The following is a 21,639-nucleotide window of genomic DNA, read 5'->3' as shown; positions in this document are numbered from 1 at the left end:
GCAGCAGCTTACCAGGTGGTCCACTGTTTCTTCAGCTTCTTTGCATAGGCAGCACTTACTGTATTATTATTATTATTAATAATAATAATAATACCCACAGAAGCCTTAAGGAAAAATGATACTTACCTTGGGAAATCTGCTTTCCTCATCAATCAGTGAAACAATGTTCATGGGTTTGAGTACAATGACTTCCAAAGCAGCACAGTTATCCTTGAAATCAATATGGTTCCAGGAAATTTGCTCAGCTAAGTATTCTTCCTGCTCCAATTTGAAGATGTGGAGTACAAAGAATTGCTGGAGATGTTCATTGGCAAAGTTGATGCAAAACTGCTCAAAACTGTAGGAAGAGTTTTCATTGAAAATGTTTCAAATGCCCCTCTCAAGAAATAAAAAAGCTACATGAATAAATACAAATATAAAATGCCAGGGATCCATCAAAAAGTTATGATATTAATGATACATGGTAACAACTGATACTGCATGAATTAAACTATAATAAATAATGGTGTAATATATATTGTATATTTCACAACTGCCCCATTTGTAAGCTTGATTCTTGGACAATAGGAGATATCAATAAGTACTTAGTGTTTTGATGGCCAATAATTCAGACTTCTACAATTTGATATAATCCAGATGTTTTGGCTATCAATTTTGGCCAGCTGCCATTGCAGATCTAAACTGCAAGGCTATGGATTATAGCTGAAGGTTCAGATCAATATTTCTCAAACTTGGCAATTTTAAGATGTGTGGACTTCAACTGCCAGAATTCCCCAGTCAGCCATGCTGCTAAATTTGAGAAATACTGTTCTAGAAGGCAGCAGAAAGAAAAAGTGTTCTGCATTTCTTTGCTCCTATCTAGTTGTTGTCACAGAGATTTGCAGCTGGGTCTGGAAACCATTGCTTGACTTCAGAATACAGATACCCTTGACTTATGACGACTATTGGGACTGGAATTTCCATCATAAATTGTTATGTTCATAAGTTGAGTTGGGCCTGATTTTTATAACAATTTTTTCAATAGTCATTAATGGAATCCAGCTTCCACAATGGGGCTTTTTTGCCAGAAATTTTTGCTGATACAACTGGTTGTAAATGTGAGTCAGTTTTGCCAACCACCCAAACTGTGATCATGTGATCATGAAAATGGAGCAAGGGTAGTGTGAATATAGGTTGTAAATAATTTGTTTTGAGGCTGTTATAACTTTGAATCATCATTAAACAAATGGACATATATCAAGGACTACCTGTAATCCTCTTGTAAGACTAATTAGTCACTTCTAGAGTTAACCTGAACTAGACAGTTGCAGTATTTTAACATGCTATTTATTATAAAGAAGGAATTATTATTGTTGGTGGTGGTGGTCACGCAATCAGCCAGATGTTTAGACTGGATTTGGCATTTTTGTCCATTTATCAAGTCTTTCCCATAAGCAGATGTTATTTAATAATATTAAAGGTATCAATGCAGGATAAAAGCTGAAGTAAAGCTGTCTTTTGCAACTGACTACTGGTGATTTTGTTAGTGCTGATGGTGTTCAAGTGGTGCTCCAGATGTTTTGTAATCACACCCCAGGTGCCTATTACTGTGGTTACCATCTTTGTTTTCTTTTGCCACAGTCATTCTATTTCTATCTGTGGGTCTTTGTATTTTGTTATTGTTTCTTGTTCTTTCTCGTCTGTTCTGCTGTTTCCAGGTTTGCAAAGTTCACAATCCAGACTTTTTTTTGTCTTTCTTACAATTAAAATTAATTTATTATTATGGTTTTATTATTATGGTTGGTTTCACAGTCTATGTTTAGACTGTATCTGGCATTTTTATCCACTTACTGAGTCCTTCCAATTTTTTTTGTTTAATAATAGTAAAGGTATCCTAGTAAGTAAGCTTTTCCAGTGAAAGCTGCCTTTTGCAAATGATGGATTGCGATTGTATGAATGATGATGGTATTATTATTAGTGTCCATCAGAAACATACAGGAGGGACTAAAAGTCAGGCTACATAGATCAATCACAATATGTTTTATTAATTTTTTTCAAAGAAAATGTTACTCTATTTAGCAATGTTGAAAAGTCATGTGTCAGACAAGTAAGGAAGTGTTTAGAAGAAAATGGCACCAAATTCAATATTAATTGCAATTTATATAATTAATTATCTACAGGTCCTGATTTTTAGTACAATACAACCTGTCATTTTTAGTGGGATTCTTTATTGAAAGATAACTAATATCAGAATTTGATTATGACTTAAAGCATATGAAGATTAATATCTGATTCAGTCTGAAGGTTCAATTTGGAAACTAATGTAAGTTATAAATCAAGTAATTAAATACACTAGAGCTCTACCATATGTGTGTGTGTGTGTGTGTGTGTGTGTGTGATTTTATGGAAAAAGTACTCTATTAGACATCTCTTATTTATAATTTTCTCTGCTCCCCATTTTGTGGCTTCATTCATTTTTTTCTACTACAAAGAATTTAGTTAGTGCCACCAACTGTTATTTCTGAGTTGACAGCTATTTCCCTAAATTTTTCAAAAGAAGTAAAAATAGACTATACCTGTTAGTGTTAAAGTTTTCAAAGCCAAATATATCCAGGAGCCCAATGGATTTGTACATATTTTTCTCATCTGGAGAAGGATTACAAATTGCATCATTGATCTTATTCACTATCCAGATGAAGAGGAATCCATAGATCCCCTAGGTTTAGAAAAGGAATAAAGAAAAGTTAGGGTTTTTAAATAGTTTATTAAAATGTACATTCATACACTAAACACATAGAGCTTAAAAATATATTGCACAGCTATCAAATAAAAGCCTATTTATGCATGCATTAGATAAACTTGGAGAACCAATCAGGTCCAGAAACTTCTGTCATAGCAATGATAAAAAAATTTGGTTACAATTCTAGAGATCGGCCTTTTAGAAGGTAGCACGTGACTGTCATATGAGCAGGCTAAAAAGTTTCTAATTAGAGGTGACATTAACTCTGCCATTCCAAAGTGGCAGATAGGACACTTATTATTTATTTATTTATAACATTTATAGGACGCTCATCTTACCTCAAGGTGACTCTGGGCAGCTTATCAACAGCCACCCAAAGTTTTTTTATATAAGAACTGAATAATAGAGAAGGCTAGATGCATTCCTGTTTAACTTCCTTATTAGTTAGAATAGGGTCAGGTCAATTTTCCATCATTTGACCTGCATTGCAGCCCCTTCATGCAACATCATACAGGTAGTTCTTGCTTAACAACAGTAGCTAGAACTGGTAATTCTATCACTAAACAACATTGCCATAAAGCACAATGACTGCGCTGGTGTATGACAGCAATCGTGGCAGTTCTGATTGCTGTTGTTAAGTGAGTTATTAAGCATGTCATGTGATTGTCATTTCAACCTCCTACTGACTTCCCCATTGATTTTACTCCTCGGAAGCTGGCAGTGAAGATTAGAAATGGCGATCACATGACTGTGGGACACTGAGATGGCCACATCTACAAGAACCAGTTGTAAGTGTTCTTGTTCAGCATTGTTGTAACTTTGAACACTCACTGAATGATTATTACGTGAGGATTATCTGTAATCAGAATGAGATTTTATGCAGTAAATAGTTCCACTAACTTCAAGAAAATGGCAGAAGCCATGGCTAAGCAGGCACAACTAAATCACTTATTTTTGCTCTACATAGCTCTGAAGCATGAGGCTATATTTGAGGCACATTATTTTAACAGATCAAACAGACATATAAGAATTACATATATAATGACACTAAGGAGTCCTCTATATCCCTGAATATTTATTAATTGGTGATGTTAACAATTTTTTATAACCATAATCCAATTCATCACATGGAGGTTAATATGAGAACAGCACTGTTCCCTTGTGTTCACACAACATTTGAAGAACAGTAGATGGGTGAAAGAATCCTTGACAAACATGAGTGTCTTGTTGTAACAGAATATTTTGGTTTCCTATCTTTAAGTTTTGAAAACAAACATATTCTTGCAAAACATTGAGAAAACAGGGCTGATCTCTTTTACCTTGACAAAGGCATCTCTCACATCAGCTGCTTGAGTCACACTTAGGGGCGTAGAGACACTTTCCCCTCGGATGATAATGGAATGGTTTGTAAGGCTCTTGTGGAGTTCTCTAGAATCCACCTGTGGGAATTGATATTGTACTGGATGATTTTATACAGACAGAAAAGATTTATAAAAGAAGAATAGAGCTATATCTAATGAAGGAATACAGAAATTTATTAATAGGACACAGAAACAATACCATTTCTCAGTCAAACTTACTGCAAAAGATTATTTGCAAGAATAAACTGAGAAATGGGACTGTTTTACACTTCTTGGAGTAATTGTAATAAATATAATAAATAAAGCCAATACCTCTAGTAGTTTGGTTGCAGTGGAAAAATGTACAGAATCAAGAATATGAGAGCAGTCCAAATTTTCATATACAACACCTAATTGTAGAAAAACAGTAAGTCTTATTCAAAGTAAGTAAAAAATGCAAATATGTTTGTTTTATTTTATTCAGGAGGAAGTTGTTTGGCTAAAGTAAAGGAAATTTCTAGTTTCTGGAAAACATTATATTGTTATCCTGTTCAATAATATTATGCATTATCCTGACCTGAAATTGGAAGTTGTTCTTAGGTTCTTTTAATATAAAATTAACACATTTAAATGTGGCAGTTAGTTAAACAATGGCACAACATTATGACACAGAGAATCTTCTGAAAAACATCTTCTGTCAAACACTGTTTAAAGACAATCACATCCTTAAGAGGTTCAGATATGAAAGAGTTAAAGGAAAAAGCTGAATCTGATCTATCAATCAAATTGAATTTGTCAATTTATGTTATATGTCAAGCCCAGGAAAACCAAAAGTAAAAAGCCACTGAAGGAAGTGAAAAATTTCCTTCCACAGCTGAGCTTTTAAAAGGCAGAAACTGGTCCATGTTCTTTTATTTGATAGGAAAAAGGGCATCTTTTCCTAGATGGGATCCAGATAAGTAAGCAAAGAAAACCAATCTGGAAGAGGATTGGAGAACCCAGAAAAATGTAGCAATGAAGGGAAAAGTGAAAATAGATGCAGACCAGGTTTTAAATTTGTTTTATGAATGATCTTTGCTGCGCATTTGATTCTCTTGTTTCTATGTGTGAACCTGGCAAAGGAAGCAGTAGCTGAGAGAAACCATATCAAATTGGTGTGTAGGATGTTTCTTTTCCTTTATCCCTGTCTACCCATAATATACATAATAAAAGCTTGATTTTCTGAAAGGGCTTTAATTTTTTTTTGCTCAGCTCAGCTAAGCTACAGCGGAGAAGTCAGAAGAGATGTATTACTTTCTTCCCCACAAGCAAACTCAGCAGTATACCAAAAAGGTTTTCTGTAAGAGTATAGGAAGGATATAGGGGAAATCACATCCCAGTGCCTCAGAACTTCCTCCTTCTTATGAATTCAAAGTGCCATTGAACCTTGAAATCATCCTATCCTTCCTAATCCTAATTAATCTGTTCCCATATACAGTACAATGGCTGGTTTATTAGCAATTTTTTATCACTAGGAAATCAAGAGCACTGAGAAAAAGAAAAAAAGATGGGGGAAATGGCTGGCTGATACTTCTTTGTGCTTCCCTAATGGACAGCTGAAAAGGACAGTGCTCTACTCAAGTAACTCAGGAGGAAGGTGAGGTCACTGTGTAGTAAAACTGTGAAGTTTTGAGAAAGAAAACATTAGTTGCGTGAAAATGTCCCATATGTTTGCAAATATATACATGTACTAGGCTTACCTTCAAATTTTACATTTCCTAGATGCAAAATGGCTGCCAGCAATTTGCTTATGTTCCACTGTTCAGAATCAGAGAACATGAGAATTTTCATAGCTGAGCATATATGAGCATATTCTTTGGCATCATTACGACCTTCACAGAAAGTACATTTGCCCTGCAAATCAGCATAGAATAATGCAAGGCATCTCTTTCAAATACAACAGTACGCATAATATAAAGGTAAAGGATTCTCTGTCTAGTCATGTCAGATTCTAGGGGGCAGTGGCCATCTCTGTTTCTCAACCAAGGGAATCAGCATTGTCCAAAAACATTTCCTGTGGTTGTGTGGCCAGCATGACTACATGCCAAGGTGTCACTGAATTGTCACTGAATGAGTAGTTGATAAGCAAGGACTCCCTATAGATAACTATCTTTTTCCCCTTTGCAAAATAATGTTAAAAGTCCTTTTAAAAATACACTGGAGTACAGCTACACAATTTTGGTGTAATGTTTAGGACCTTAGAAAGTGCCATTCTATGGATACGTAGAAAGTCACATATCCAGCTCTTGATTCCTTACCATAGTTAGGTAAGTATACTCTGAAGTAGTGCCAAGATTCAATGTTCTTTTCTGTTCTGGATTCATCCCCATTAACATGCAATAAAATATGTGATAGTTTCTTTCTTCAGGAGCCTAAAACAATAGAAAGACCACAAAGATATTACTAATAGCAGAAACAAAAAAGCTGCCACAATGAAATAGTATTTCTTAATATATACATCTCTTTACCTGGCGACACACTCGAGACTTCTCCAGAAGGAACTGTTCTATTCGAGCTCCTTCTATTATACCATTTTGGTTGAAGTGAATGTCAATGTATTTCCCAAAGCGGCTTGAGTTATCATTTCGAATTGTTTTAGCATTACCAAATGCTGCAAGAGATGAGACAACATTGTGAAGCAAAATTAGAAAAATGTAACCTATGTAACAATGCGGAGGCTCAGAGGATAGAGATCCCCAACATCCTTTCCCAGAAGCACTCACGCCCTGGTCCCTCCTCCTGTTTTGGGATAGTAGCTTGTTAGTTCCTGCTACCACCACACATTTTAGAGGAGACATCACACCTGATGTCTATGTCCTGAACCTGGCAGGCAAATATATAGGGATTTCACAATTTGTGCCATCTCTCTGATGTTTAAAAATATAAAAGTCAAAATAGTTTCCCATAGTACCAACTCCTGCCAATGTAGCATACAGCCATGGTAATTAGAGGCTTCAGCTCTTCTTTCCATTCAGCACTTTGAAAATAAAGCTAATTTAACAGGAGATCAACAGAATCAAACTTTTTTAAAATAAAAAAAAACTCCTTTTAAACTTTAAAAATTAAAATGCAGTTTTCTTCTATGGTATGGAAAAAGATAAGCAGAGGGCTTCCCAGATCATTAATCAATTAAAGAAAGTAATCTCCAGAGAAGACTGAAGAGGGATTCACAGAAAGATTCTAAAGGAAAAATTGTATTTTCATTAATGTAGTCTGATATATGAATAAAGGCTGACATTAAAACCCAGTTCAATAATTCACACAGAGAAAGTTAGTGCAATACAGAAAAAAAGAAATCAAATCCTGGTTACACATGTATATTTCTACATTTCTACTCTGAAATAAATGGTGTTCTGCTTTAATTTTCTGCGTTTAATCAGAAACTATACAGGACAGTTGAAGTCCTATTCCTTTGCCAAGCCTCTCTCGATGGAAATCTTCGTTAGCTTTTAAAAGACAAAAACTATCTCTAGTAGAAGGAAGAACTGGGTAATCCAACTTCAAGAGCCATTGTTACTCATGGTTTTTGGATTGTGGGTTAGTAGTCTGGCATGCAAATGACATTTACTACACTATTTGAAGTAATTTAAAACACTGAGAATTTTTCTTTATAAAGCATTGTTAGCAACAAAAAAACACCACTGATTTTCTGCTATAAGAACTGCAATTAGATTTCCACTTTAGTACTAAAGAATGCCCTTATCAACATGCAATGTTCAAATACGTTGCAAAATATTTCTGTATTTGAAAACCTAAACCAGAGGAGCAGAATTTCTAGTGGAGTGAGGGCCACAGGAGAACATACAGAGAAAGTGTGAGGGATCACCAAGTAAGGAAATTAAGCATATACACCCATGCAGGCATACAAATACAGAACTCATAAGCATTGTAAAGTAAGGAAGACGGCTTTGATAGAAGTATCCAGGAACCATTACCTAGGGCCTAGGCAAAAAGGGCTCACAATATGATAACATTTGGAAACAACTCAGACAGGTACCTCTCTAATTCACTGGAGTATAAGGTGTGGGAAGTAAAGCATAGACTTGCAATTCTGTTTTTATAGCCAATCTCAGTAAAAACAGTTTTAGTCCTTATGTGGATTTGATGTCCTGATCTGGTCTACCTAGTGTAAAGCTGACAAATATACACACATATGATACTTTCCATGCTTCCCAAGGTATGTTAGTATTATTAGCGGTAGCAGATGTATTAATACTAATACTATTACAGAAGGAAGGAAAGCTGGATCTGAGAGAAGGATTGGTAAGCAGAGAGCGACAGACAGAATAGCATAGAACGCTGGTGGAGGAGCACTGAATACTTTGCTGACATATCTGTGATGCAAGGATGGGCAGAGGACAACTGATCCCTGGCTGAAAGGGGGATGGGATAGATACGGAAAGGCTCGACCCAAAGCAGGAGGAGAGGCAGCGATATACAAAAGCACATTAGGAGGTAAGAGATGATTTCTGGGATGGGGTGGTTCAAAAGTATTTTCAACTACTTCCCTGATGGCCATAATTTCTGACTGGAAAGGCTCTAAAGGAGGGAAAATCACCACCCTGCCCCCAAATATTCTTAGTTTAACGATAACAAAAATAACTTCATCCTTGATTCAAAGAAAAGGAACTAGAACAACAGAGTCACTTTGTGGTGAGATGGCAACAAACAAAATAAATAATATAGAATAAATAAACAAAAACTGTCTGAAACTGACCATTTTATTCTTCCTCCTTTTGTGTGCTCCCCCACTTTTTTCTTAACCTGGTTCAAAAACTACAAGATTGAAATGAGGACTCTTTGATGGGGAAATGGAGCCATAGTGTCTCAAAACCAGACCAAACCAAACCACACCACAGTTTTACAGCATATTCAATTTAGAATAAATCAGCTCTGTCCTCCAACACTGCTGATGTCTGGAGTTATTTCAAATTGGAAAAAAAAATCCTTGCAAGGAAGTGCCCTTATACAATTGGGTTTCAAACCAGTGAATCCAGAGTCACTTTCTTTAGGAAAATGAAATGTGCTATAAACGTAAGAGTATTTCAAAAGCAAAGTTCTCAATATTTCGCCTTGCACACGTAGCCTACCTTCCAAAATCGGATTGGCTTCTAGAATCTGTTGCTCAATCCAGGAATGTTGACCACTAATAACAGCTAAGAACTGCAGCATTAATTTTGTGCTTTCAGTCTTCCCAGCTCCAGACTCTCCACTGGAATAAATTTTGTAAAACTGGTACATCAGAAGTGTTAATCAAATAAATGTATGTATTCTTCCCACAATTCCACTTTTTTTTTAAAAAAAAAGTAAAATTGATTAAATTTTTGAGAAAGAAAAGTTAATGTTATTTTCTGTTACAGCTGCATACTTCAAAAATTATTAATGAGAAGTGTTTTGGTACATTGTGGGAGTGCAATCACAGAACTTTGCTTAAATACCCACATCTTTTTCAGGCTTCCATACAAGACATGTGGCGTAACTACTTTAAAGATGTGTTCTGCTTGCACTCCCAAGTATTCCCTAGTAACTTTTCAGAACCATTTACAAAGTCTCTATGTTGTTGTTGTTAGTTGCGAAGTCGTGTCCGACCCATCGCGACCCTATGGACAGCGTTCCTCCAGGCCTTCCTGTCCTCTACCATCTTCTGGAGTCCATTTAAGCTCACGCCTACTGCTTCAGTGACTCCATCCAGCCACCTCATTCTCTGTCGTCCCCTTCTTCTCTTGCCCTCAATCTTTCCCAGCATTAGGCTCTTCTCCAGTGAGTCCTTCCTTCTCATTAGGTGGCCAAAGTATTTGAGTTTTAGCTTCAGGATCTGGCCTTCTAAAGAGCAGTCAGGGTTGATCTCCTCTAGGACTGACCGGTTTGATCGCCTTGCAGTCCAAGGGACTCGCAGGAGTCTTCTCCAGCACCATAGTTCAAAGGCCTCAATTCTTTGGCGCTCAGCCTTTCTTATGGTCCAGCTTTCACTGCCATACATTGCAACTGGGAAGACCATAGCCTTGACTATACGCACTTTTGTTGACAGGGTGATGTCTCTGCTTTTTAGTGTGCTGTCTAGATTTGCCATGGCTTTCCTCCCCAGGAGCAAGCGTCTTTTAATTTCTTGGCTACAGTCTCTATAGTACTTATTCTATTTCTTTTCCTCCAAGCTATTTAAATATTTTACAGTACTAACACATTTTTTCTCCATCACATTATGTGCCCCTTACCTAATGACAGAGCATTGATCTTTCTTATTCCTCATCATGTTGAAATAACAATTATCAGCAATGGCAAAGACATGAGGAGGCAGTTCCCCAATCCTCTTGTTGCAGTAGAGCTGGATTTGTTCCATGGTATACAGCGGCAGCACTTGATATGGATTGATGGCTACAAGAATAGAGCCTGTGTAGGTCTAAAAATGTTATGAATGCAAGAATCTTGGAATAAATTAGTGATGAGTTTTCAAATGAAGTATCAACATCTATCTCAAAATAAGTTATTGATAGGAATATTTACAATATCAAACAATATTATCAACTTATTCTCCTTATAAATACGTGAAATTATAGGTGGCTATATTAGGAAAAGTAGAAACTGTAGAATGCAGAATGACTAAATATAAATCTAAATCTAAACTAAATCACATTTCTTCAGAATAGTCATTTTTTTAGTAATAAAAATAATTATATTTTGAGTAATTAATCTATATGCTTTTATTATTATGTAGCAATGTCATTATAAATCTTACACTTTTATTGTTTATGTAAAAAGGATCTACATTTTTGTATACTTTTTGGAAGATTTGAATGAAGTGTGTGAAAGGCCTTGGAATACATCATATTTACAAAGTGTGTATACAGAAGATTCTTACAAACAGTCTGTAGAAGTTTTGGTTGTTTTTAAAGCCATTTCTCTGTATATGATTTTATTTCTAAGCAATAGAAAATATATAATTCTCTCATTAGAAAGAATTTATAAAAGTGGGGCTTCAGAATCTGTACTTGACTACATATTATTAATGAATATTAATTAATATCTTACATAGATTTTGTTCTCTTTGTAGCGGATATATAGATTGTGTATCATGCCAGCTTCATTCATCTCTTCAAGATGTATCATATCTTCCACTCCTTGGATGGAGGCCGGATGCATTGGTCGCACTGTGCTAATGTTTTGAGCTTTGATCCAGTACTCCTTAAATACAAGTGCATTTAACTGTCTGAATTTCATATATTAGCTTAGTTTGCTCTTGAAAATAGTTCTTAAGACAATCTAGATTCAGGCCATAAATAACATTAGTATGCTTACTGAAAATGGAGCAATTAAAAGCATGATACTGTACAGGGTTCTGGTTTGTCCTGTTACATTGCATAACACTTGTTTAATTTTGGCTGTGAATCCCAGAGCTTTGTAAAATCCAAAGATTTGACTCTATATCCACATTCAAACTTATTTCCAGCTCTGGAATGCATAAGGGGCAAATATGAATAATGCTCCAACATACCACCTAAAGCTCTCATCAAAGTGTAATTTTTTAAAACAAAAGAGAAGAAAATTATTGGTACTTAGGGAGTACTCCTATTAGTTACTTTTAAATAAGTTGCATTACATTAATTGAAATACAAGCTTAGATTAAATCACATTTACATTCTGACAGTAATCACACTCACTTTTTAGAACTGAGCATCAGAACATCCCACTAAAAGTTCAAGTGTTGAGCCTTTAATAATTACAGATCTATCCAGCCCTTTATTGGATGCAGAAGTTCATATACAAAAATTGGATAGACGAAAGTGTTTATTAGCCTACCTTGCCTTCATCATCCTCCAGCAAGAACCGTCCTGAGTTAGATACCTTCACCACTGCCCCAATGGGCACATTAAACTCTTTGCCTGAATGTAATTCCAGCCATACATGATCACCCTAAAGAAACAATAATCTATAAAAGATTTTTTGCTTTTCCTTGTTCTGACTTATCTATTTATTTTTTTTGCTTTATGTGTTGCCAAATCCAACAGATTCATGGTTTTCAATCAAAATGAAAGCAGCTGCACATATAAGTCATATATAAGGAACAAAAAATTAAATAGAGTATGGTAGTTCTATTCATGCACATTAAATTCTTACAGCTTTTATCAGGAGAATTTTGTAACACTTCCAAAAGCTATTTAATAATAAAAGCTAATGTTAGTATTTCAAAGAGGGAACATACTATTCCAGCAATTCTTGTAGACAGGGAAGTGGAAAACTGACTAGAGAATAACAGAAGGCAAACACTGGAGTCTCCAATGGTGTAGAGAAAAGCTGAAGTTTACTCTTTCTAGTCCATTGAGTTTCAGGAACTGAGTTTGAAAACAAACTCTTTAGAGACACACTAATATTCAAAATAAAGTGCCTAACCAAACAAGTAAATTATTCTGGCAGAAGCTGTTTGAGGTTTCTTCTCCTAGTCTTATACTGATAGTCTTAAAGCTTCCAACTTTACCTGTGAAGATATAAGCAACTCATTAGTTGTGTAGTCTCTGACCTCTTCCTTTCCTCTGAGGACGACACTTTAGACTGACGAATCAAATATCTTCTCTACCTGGGCAATGATTTGAGTCATAGCCAGGGCAGCGTAGAAAGGTGGAGTGTTCTGATAAGGGTAATCCAGCAAATGCTTTCTCTGTAAGTTTCCCAGTATTGTCCTCTGGGAGCTGTCAACTTCCACATCCTTCTTCTCCAATGCCCACACCTGCTCCTTCCTCTCACCAGCCTTTATGCTTAAACTGTCAATGAGTCAGTTTTAAGACTCATCTTAAATCCTAGTTCATGGCACTGGATGCATTGAAAGAACTTACTTTTCTACATCCCTTGCATGTGCGCAGAATAGACAAGTAATGCTTTTCGGTATGATATGACATCTCTTTCATCAAGATGTTAGAGAAAAGCAGCCATGGCCTCACCAAAAGCAATTCTCATCAATTTTACGATACGATGATTACTGGAATGTAATTTTGGCAATCATTTGTTCTGTCAATATGAATTTTTTGCAGCTTATACAACAGAGTCAATATATGTGAAAAGATGAGAGTAACTATCTGCTTTGCTTGACTCTTGCCCCTTCTGACTGATTAAATCTGCCAGATTGTAAGGGAGGTGAAGGGAGGTGAACCTGCTTGAGGGTAGCATGTGATCCCTACCAGGTTATGACCTTTACTAAAAAAAAAGCCCTCCTTTGACTAGGAAGATTTTTGTAATTATAGATCAGTGTCAAATATTCCAGGCTTGAGTAAAATGATCAAGAAACTAGTGGTTTTGCAATTCCAGATGCATTTGGATGAAATAGATTTTCTGGACCTAGTTCATTTGGAATTTTATCCAGGTTATGTTACTGAGATTGCTTTTGATATACAATCTTATATTGTAGGCCACATTTGCCTTCTTGTTTGTACCTTATTTGTTTTTGTTTACTCTTTTTAAAATTGTATTACATTTTTTTTCTCATTGTGATATTGTGAGATGCCCAGAATCATTCCAGAATCAGGCTGTGCCTAAATTGAACTAAATTAAATTAAATTAAAACTACACTGGAACAGGGGTTCCTACTAGTTCACAGGACCTCTTGGTCCTTTTTTAAAAATACTATCAATCATATTATCCATCTGAGACATCTGGTGGGGTTGGAACTTGGGGGACCTATTTTGTGGTGGTTGCAGTCATTTCTGTTGGAACATATTGTGATAGATTAACATTGACCAATGGCTTTCCCAATGAATTGTAGGAGAATGCAGCAGAAATTGTATGAGAACAAATTAGGTACTAATTATAGAAGCCAGAAAGACAAGTCACCACATACCAGGCATATAAGTGACTATGGATCATTCAGAGTTACCATCAATATTTGATGAGTTCCGGTTATTATTTAACTATGAGGAAGCAATCATGTCCTTGAATATCCCTCAATCTTGCTCATGAACTGGATGAAATATAAAGATTAAGCTTAAATTCAGACAAGGATGAGGCTGCACTCTCCACAAAAGAGAAAGCTTGTTATTTCAGAGAGGTTCTTGATCCCCAGATCTCACTGAATTTAAAGAGGCAACTGCAATGAAAAAGGAGTTTGCACAGCTAAAACTACTGCACCAACACCAGCCCTCCTTGAGCCAGGCAGACTTGCTGAAAATTATTCATGCCTCGTTTCAATCATCTTCACTGCTGCAACACATTTTATATGGGGCTATTTTTGAAAAATAGAAAGGCACAAGGTAGACATCATGTCTATAACAGAAAGAAGTACACTGAGTGCCCACTGCCTATTGAGCACAATGTAAGATGACCTTCAAAGCCTCAAATGGCTTAGCACGGGACCAGTCCTCTCTCTAGGAATTACCCAATTACTTACATCAGCAGGAGAGGCTATTTTAAAGATGCCCCCGACAGAAGCTTTTTGCTATGCAGGGTATGAAAACCATACTCCTCAGGGAGAGGTGCTTGGACCCTCACTTCCAGTATTTAGGTAAATGGCCAAAACATATTTTTTTCATCAAGTTTTTAACTGTACATTGAATTTAAAGGTATTTATTGTAATTCTGATTTTACTGGGGGGGGTTGGGGTTTTTTTTAAACCAAATAAAAAACTAAGCACTTTTATAAACAAACAGTGGAGTATTATGTTTAAAATTATATCTTTTGTAAAAGGGAGAATCAATATAGGTAACATTTGGTTTAAACCCAAATACGTAGTGCTGACAGAAAAAAGAATAGTCTAACTGAGGTTAACAAGATATCACTATTTAGCTCACAAGCGGGAGAAAGTTCTAAAAACTGAAAGCAATATAAAGGTTCAAATAGGAGAATAATGTTCTTTTTCTGTGCTGGATTAATTATTCTGGAAACTCTTTGTCCAATCAGGCAGCTGCGCCAGAGTGTGCTATTTTTTTAAACAGATTTTCTAGTCCTCGTGATAGTACTTCTGGGAAGCCATTGGATGAAGGGGGAAGGGCAAGGCCTACCTTCAACAAATACCGGTAACCCTCCACTTACAACTATTCATTTAGTGACAATCTGAAGTTACAAGAAGCAATGAAAAAAAAAGTGACTAATGAACATTTTTCACATTTAAAATCGCTGCAGCATCCCTGGGGTCACAAAAATTAAAATTTGGATGCTTGGCCACTGGCATATATTTATGAGGGTTACAGCATTCCATGTTCATGTGATCCCCTTTTGAGACCTTCCAAGAGGCAAAGTCAGTGGGGCAGCCAGATTCACTTAACGACTGTGTTACTAACTTAACAGCTGCAGTGATTTACTTAACAACAGTGGCGAGAAAGGTCATAAAATGGGGGTAAAGCTCACGAAACAACTGTCTTGCTTAGCAATGGAAATTTTGGGCTCAGTTGTAGTTGTAGGTCGAGGACTACCTATACACGTGACCTGAATCTCAACTTCTTGTCAAGCCTAGTTTATATTTCAAACAGCATATTATTCAATGTCATATGAATGTAAATGAATATATACTTACAGCTTGAAGCACAACCATCTTGTTCAAACAAGTTGATTATTTGCAGCCTGTTGGGGGAAAAACAAGGGATAGGGGGTAAGAAATACAATAGAAGGATAAAATATTTTAGCAAAAAAACATGAACAAGAATCTGGAATCCACGAGTAAGTTATAAGTTTAGAGATAGGAGTAGTATGTATTTTTCCTAAGAAAGATCAGAGAGTGTTAGACGACCTTGAAATAATGCCTGGGAAATTTATATAAATGAAAATTGTTTCCCCCAAATCTAAATTATGTCATGTAACTAGATTAGGTTGAAATAAGTTGATTGATCCTCTGCTTTAAAAGCAACTTGAGTCAAAAGTCAGATATTGCAAGTCCTTCTGAAACAGCTGACTGAAGGACCATGACACTTTATTGACACCAATTCTTGGAGGTTCACAGAGTAAAATACTGGAACTGGAAGACAACACTTCCTTTTTTTGTGCTAAATTATAACATCTTTGGATGATTTGCAGCACGTCTTTCTTTCTTTCACTTCCATTTGAGAAATGATAATAATAAACATGGAGCAAGATGACATGTTTTATTAAAACATTTAAGGCAATTCAACACCCTTGTACAGCCTAAGTTGCTTGCCTCCTGTGCAGCTCTCACCTGTTCCTTACACCAACTTCAGAAGTTCCAGTCCAGAGTGTAATGGTTGGCAATGGGACCAGGCTGGTGCTCAGTCCAAACTGTAGCTATTGCAAGGTCAGTTGGTTGCTTCTCTGCTTCTTGCTCTTCCCAGCTAGGCAGGAAAAGCAAACTTTGCAGGCAGTTCTTGTGTGAACTGATCTACCAATGCCTGTCTTTCCTTTTAGAGATTGTTAACTCACTAGTCCCTGTGCTATTCGTTTGCTTTCCCAGATGTTTGCACACATGAATCCCTTCACTCATCCCTCCTGCATTATCTCTATTGACTCTAATAAAACTACAGTCTGGTGGGTTGTGGATTTTTTTTTGTTTTGCCTTTTGGTACCATCATAATTCTGCAACAACATCCAAAGCAACAGGGGATAGTTGTTTTTTTGTTTGTTTTGTTTTTATATTTCTCTGTAGCATCTTATAAAGTTTGTAGCAAGGAAGAATTCTTCATAGAAATAAAGTATTACTTTTCCTATATTGCAACTTAAAGATGCTTTTAGAAAACAAAGAAAGGGAAATGGAAGCTTTGCAGTTTGGTGGCCAAGGGGTGGGAGTGCACAGGGAGCATTCTTTACTCACTTATTCTGTCTCTTTACTAGGCAGAAACATAAAGGAAAATGCAAGGGGTGAATGGAACATGAGCTTCTGGGGTAAAGGGCAGAGTACTGACTGTTATTGACCAGCAGAGAACATTACAGCCAAACAATCTAGAACAAGATGGCTGCCCAGGGCAGAAACCAGCCACTACAAATGAATAAACATGCCAAACTCTGGGGCCAGACGGAGTTAGGGTGCTCCTAAAAGAAATGAAGTGCTGGAGACTGTCTCCTCTGAAGGACTTCAGGCATATCAGATCAGAAAACAGCAGGTCTGAATCAAAGCTTGAAAGCATGGGTGTGGCATGCATTTGCGTTCATCCATTCCTGCATTGAGGAAGTGGCCAGCTGCTCGTCCGCAATTAGCCAAGAAGTAAGTACAGATCTGCCCTTCATGAAATACAAGGAGAAAACCTTACAACAGCAGAGAGAAAAAAATCTACTTTCTAGTGCCATCTATTCTCCAGATGTCATTTGTTCAGTGTCATCTATTCCTTTTCAAGAAGCAAAATATTCTTTTTAAAAAGTATTATATACTACTCTTCAATATTTGCTCTGTGCAACAAAAATGCAAAATTATTTGATTTCTGCACTCCCCACAATCATATTTACTCCCCAAGATATTTTAATTATACCCTTATCAAATGTTATTTTTATATGATAAAGATTATTATGAGCAACATAAAAATATTTCCATTATCATTTTGATTACTACTGACATAGGTTGTTGGGAGTTGTGATAGTGGCGGCCATACGTCTTGGGCCCTTCCAGAAGACGCAATTTTTTGGCTCATCACACTCATCTTTGTCTAGCAAAATAACAAGGCAATTCTGCCTATTCTGCTTTTGCAAAGTGTAAACTTTGTAATCACTTTTTGAGAATTGAGACTTCCGAAATAATACTATGATACAATCACGTGGTCATAGTTACAACTTTAAATGAATTTATATTCTGAGAGTCACAAATGTAAAACATTTTTCTTAAAAAGCTGCTATGTGTGCCCCATGTTTAAACAGAACAGTATCTTTTATCCTCAGGATTTATTCTAAATATTTATGCTAATTTTAATGGGACTTTGCAGAGTTAGAGATATATGGATACATCAGGGGGTGGAGCAGAATTCACCTCAAGGCCTTTAAATAAAATATAATTATGATAAAAATGCATTTCAGAAGCCACAAGATAAAATATGGAGATATATACTGCTCAAAAAAATAAAGGGAACACTTAAACAACACAATGTACTGTATTTAATAGTAGGATGTCTTATCTTGTGTTCCCTTTATTTTTTTGAGCAGTATGTGTATGTGTGTATATATATATGTGTGTGTGTGTATATATATATATATATATATATATATATATATATATATATATATATATATATATATATATATATATATATATATATATATATATATACACACACACACACACACACACACACACACACACACACATATATATATATCCAAACTTTTCTCTCATTATTTCACACTTAAAAGCTCTTATTTAGTAGAATAACTATTAACAAATAAACAATGAATAAAAAAGCTCAAAGATTTTTTAAAATATCTTTCTTGACCTCCAGGCCCATATATGTTAAAATGTTATCTTTTTTAAAAATAGTAATATTCAATTTAATTCCCATATATTTTGGGTTATAAAAGCTCATGGTCTGATCATAAAGTCTTAAATTTAATTTTCATAATTCAAATATTTGTATTAAAAATTAACAAACACCCAAATTTAGAGGATTCAGTTTTAACTTAGTGTTAGATAAACCTTTATCCCAGCACTTGTACTTATTCTCAAAGCAAGTAGCTGATGCTCTACAATTAGTAGATGAATAAAATACTTGATAGTAATAGCCATGTACAATGATGGTTTCCAAGTAACAATTTATCCATTTCTGAAATCATATTGTCTACAAGACTAAGTGAAGAAAAGACCAAAATCACATTACCTGCCCTAGAAGAGTAGATATAGCTTAATTCCCATTCTCCGTTTCAGAGAAATCATGTGTAGAAAACCCTGGCAATGAAACCCTGGAAGAACGCTGTCATGAAAAAATATTCCTTCTATTCCATGAGGAAGTCAGGAAGTAACTGAAGTTCCTTTCATGGTTATTTATTATAGGACTTTGCCCCTAGTTCAGAGTATATTCTATTTTTGAAGTTGGCATTTTAATTAGGTGAGAGCAATCAATGACTGATTTTGTAGCACTCAGGGATTATCTTAGCTTCTCGCACAAATGAAGATTCACAACACATTAAAATCATTTCAGAAGAAAATTCGAAGCCTAGTTCTTATATATTATGATTCAGATGTGAGGGGGAAGGAAGTTTTTATTAAAAAGCTTGGAAGATGCTCTTTCTTTCCTTGTATACATATTTCCAATACAGCGCCTGACCTCCGCTCCTTCCGGCGCGATCTCAAAACCTACCTTTTCGCACAAGCTGGCCTGGCCTGATGGGATGGGGTTGGGTTTTATTAATCTGTTTTAATCTATTTTTAATGTGTGTTAACTTATTCATGGGCATTTGTTTAATCGTTTTTAATTTTTGTATCTTGTTTTTTAATATGTATTGCCCTGTTCACCGCCCTGAGTCCTTCGGGAGAAGGGCGGTATACAAATAAAATTAATAAATAATAAATAATAAATAAATTTTGCAGTATAGCTAGAAAATGGTAAAAAAGAGGAACTCCCCCCTCCACACCTACACCTTCTGATATTTATTTAATTATATTTTCCATCCCACCTTTATTACTTTATAAGTAACTCTAGGCAGAGAACAAATAATTATTCTTCATCTTCCTATTTTCCTCACAACAACCAACCTGTAAGGTGAAGAGGTGAGACAGAATGACAGGCCCAAAGTCGCCCAGCCCGTTTTTCATGCCTAAGGCAAGACTAGAACTCACAGTCTCCTGGTTTCTAGATTAACAGTTTAACAGTTACACCAAAATTGCTCTCTTTGGCAGAAGACAGAAGGAAAACACCTTCAGGCTTTCAATATTCTCTTAGTATAGCCTGTTTCAGTATTTATTCTGGACTCCATTTCCTGACCTGGCTACCTTGAAGGACTCGCACTCCAAACTATGAAAAATAAAAGGATAAAAAACTTGCAAAAGTGAAAAATATTTCTGCTCAATGCCTTGCTTTCATTTGTACCATCCAAAATAAATCTGTGATAATAAACAGTCCCAATCCAATACAGCGGATCAGCAGTACAGCAATGATTCCTGAATCACTGATGTACTGCATGTACAAGGGCAAAGTAAGTGGGTAGGAGTGGGGTAAGTGTAGTGGGAATAGCCTACAAGCTATCTGGAATCTTCTTTTTATTTTTTAGGGAATCAACAAATTGTTAGTACAAGAACAAGAAACTTTTTTTTCTCATAGAACGCTCAGAATGGCGTTCCGGCACCTTTGTTTTGCAAAAAAAAAAAAGCTCCCTCTATTGGCTTTCAAAAGCCTATTGCAGGAGTAGGCAATCTTGGCTCTTTTATGACTCGTGGACTTCAACTCCCAGAAATCCTGAGCCAGCCACGCTGAGGGGAAAGAGAGAGGTTTCCAAGCTGAGCCATGCTGGATCAGGAATTCTGTGAGTTGAAGTCCTTGAGTCATAAAAGAGCCAAGGTTGCTTACCCCTACACTAGAGGAGGACATTAAAATTATTTACAAGGTTACTTCTTTAGGAACTAAACTTTTAGAATCTAAAACAGCTAATTCAAAAGAGCCAACAGGAAAGAACCTCACATTTTTCATCTGCTTCTGTCTTTTGGAAGGTAAAATTAGATAACAAAATAATCTATTTCCTATGTTAACATCTCTGCAATGAAATCAATAAAGGTAACAGGAAAGAAATGAGAAACATTTTTCTCAATGTAATATGTCTAATTTAGGGGGGGTATTTTGGGTTTCATTGGTTAGATTCATTTATTGTTATAGAAATGGCTAGTTTATAATATTATAGAAAAGCAAAAAGTTGAGGTTCAATGTTAATGCTTCCTTCTACTCCTGCAACTGAGGAAGGCAGAAGTCAATGCCTTTTCTTTTTCCCTTCTCCCCCTCATTTTTCCCTTTTTCTCTCACCCTTCGCTCGCAAAAGCCCCCCCACTCACTCGCACTTTGTTCACAAAAGCCTCCAGTCGCTCTCACTCACTCCTCCGTCTCTTTCAAAGGCACCTCGTTCAGTCTCTCCCCAACTCACTCCATGTCTTTCAAAGGCCTCTTGCTCACTCGCTCACTTACTGCTCCGTTGTTTCCAAACGCCATTTGCTCGTTCACACACTCACTTACTGCCCCGATGCTTCCAAACACCATTTGCTCATTCACTCACTCACTGTCCCATCGCTTCCAAACGCCACTTGCTCGTTCGCTCACTTACTGCATTTGGAAGCAACGGGGCAGTAAGTGAACAAGTGCTGGTGCCAGAGGCCATCAGCTGTTTGGCGCCGGAGACCACTGTCACGGGGAACACAGCTCTGGGTCGGGGTTCGGAGCAGTTCCGGGTGGGGGCTCAGCACGGGCCACAGCGTGGCAACTGTGGGGAGGGGAATCCCCACGGCCTGTGGCTCCGAGTCACAGGGGCGGAGGTGCAAATGATGGGCAGCGACGCTGTAGCAAGACACCGGCATCGCTCCCAGTGACAGCACCTCTGAGTTCCGGCACCTTTTTTTTTTAGAAAAAAAGCACTGCTTAAGATAAAGAAAGCTCCACCCTGATGAACTCAGAAATAAATTGGGCTTTAAAGTAAGCATATTCAGTTACCCAGATTATT

The 21,639-nt window shown here is 36.5% G+C and overlaps 1 protein-coding gene across 1 annotated transcript in view; it reads right to left on the bottom strand.

Annotated features, from left to right (window-relative positions):
* MYO7B (myosin VIIB) overlaps window positions 1-21,134 on the bottom strand; it is a gene marked incomplete at its 5' end in the record, with an annotated part of 69,757 nt that extends 48,623 nt beyond the window's left edge. The window contains 13 exons of the mRNA XM_081328556.1: window positions 127-337; window positions 2,556-2,695; window positions 4,039-4,158; window positions 4,393-4,469; window positions 5,799-5,952; window positions 6,357-6,470; window positions 6,567-6,709; window positions 9,189-9,310; window positions 10,311-10,495; window positions 11,125-11,277; window positions 11,893-12,006; window positions 12,668-12,851; window positions 21,070-21,134. Coding sequence (XP_081184682.1) covers window positions 127-337; window positions 2,556-2,695; window positions 4,039-4,158; window positions 4,393-4,469; window positions 5,799-5,952; window positions 6,357-6,470; window positions 6,567-6,709; window positions 9,189-9,310; window positions 10,311-10,495; window positions 11,125-11,277; window positions 11,893-12,006; window positions 12,668-12,851; window positions 21,070-21,134 — 1,782 coding nt within the window. The remainder of the gene's footprint in view (window positions 1-126; window positions 338-2,555; window positions 2,696-4,038; window positions 4,159-4,392; window positions 4,470-5,798; window positions 5,953-6,356; window positions 6,471-6,566; window positions 6,710-9,188; window positions 9,311-10,310; window positions 10,496-11,124; window positions 11,278-11,892; window positions 12,007-12,667; window positions 12,852-21,069) is intronic.
* Window positions 21,135-21,639: the final 505 nt, after the last annotated feature.

This window comes from Vipera berus (assembly GCF_964194415.1).
Source record: "Vipera berus genome assembly, chromosome: 5".
In the NCBI taxonomy this organism is placed as follows: domain Eukaryota; kingdom Metazoa; phylum Chordata; class Lepidosauria; order Squamata; family Viperidae; genus Vipera; species Vipera berus.
This window is presented reverse-complemented; position numbering and strand designations above follow the sequence as displayed.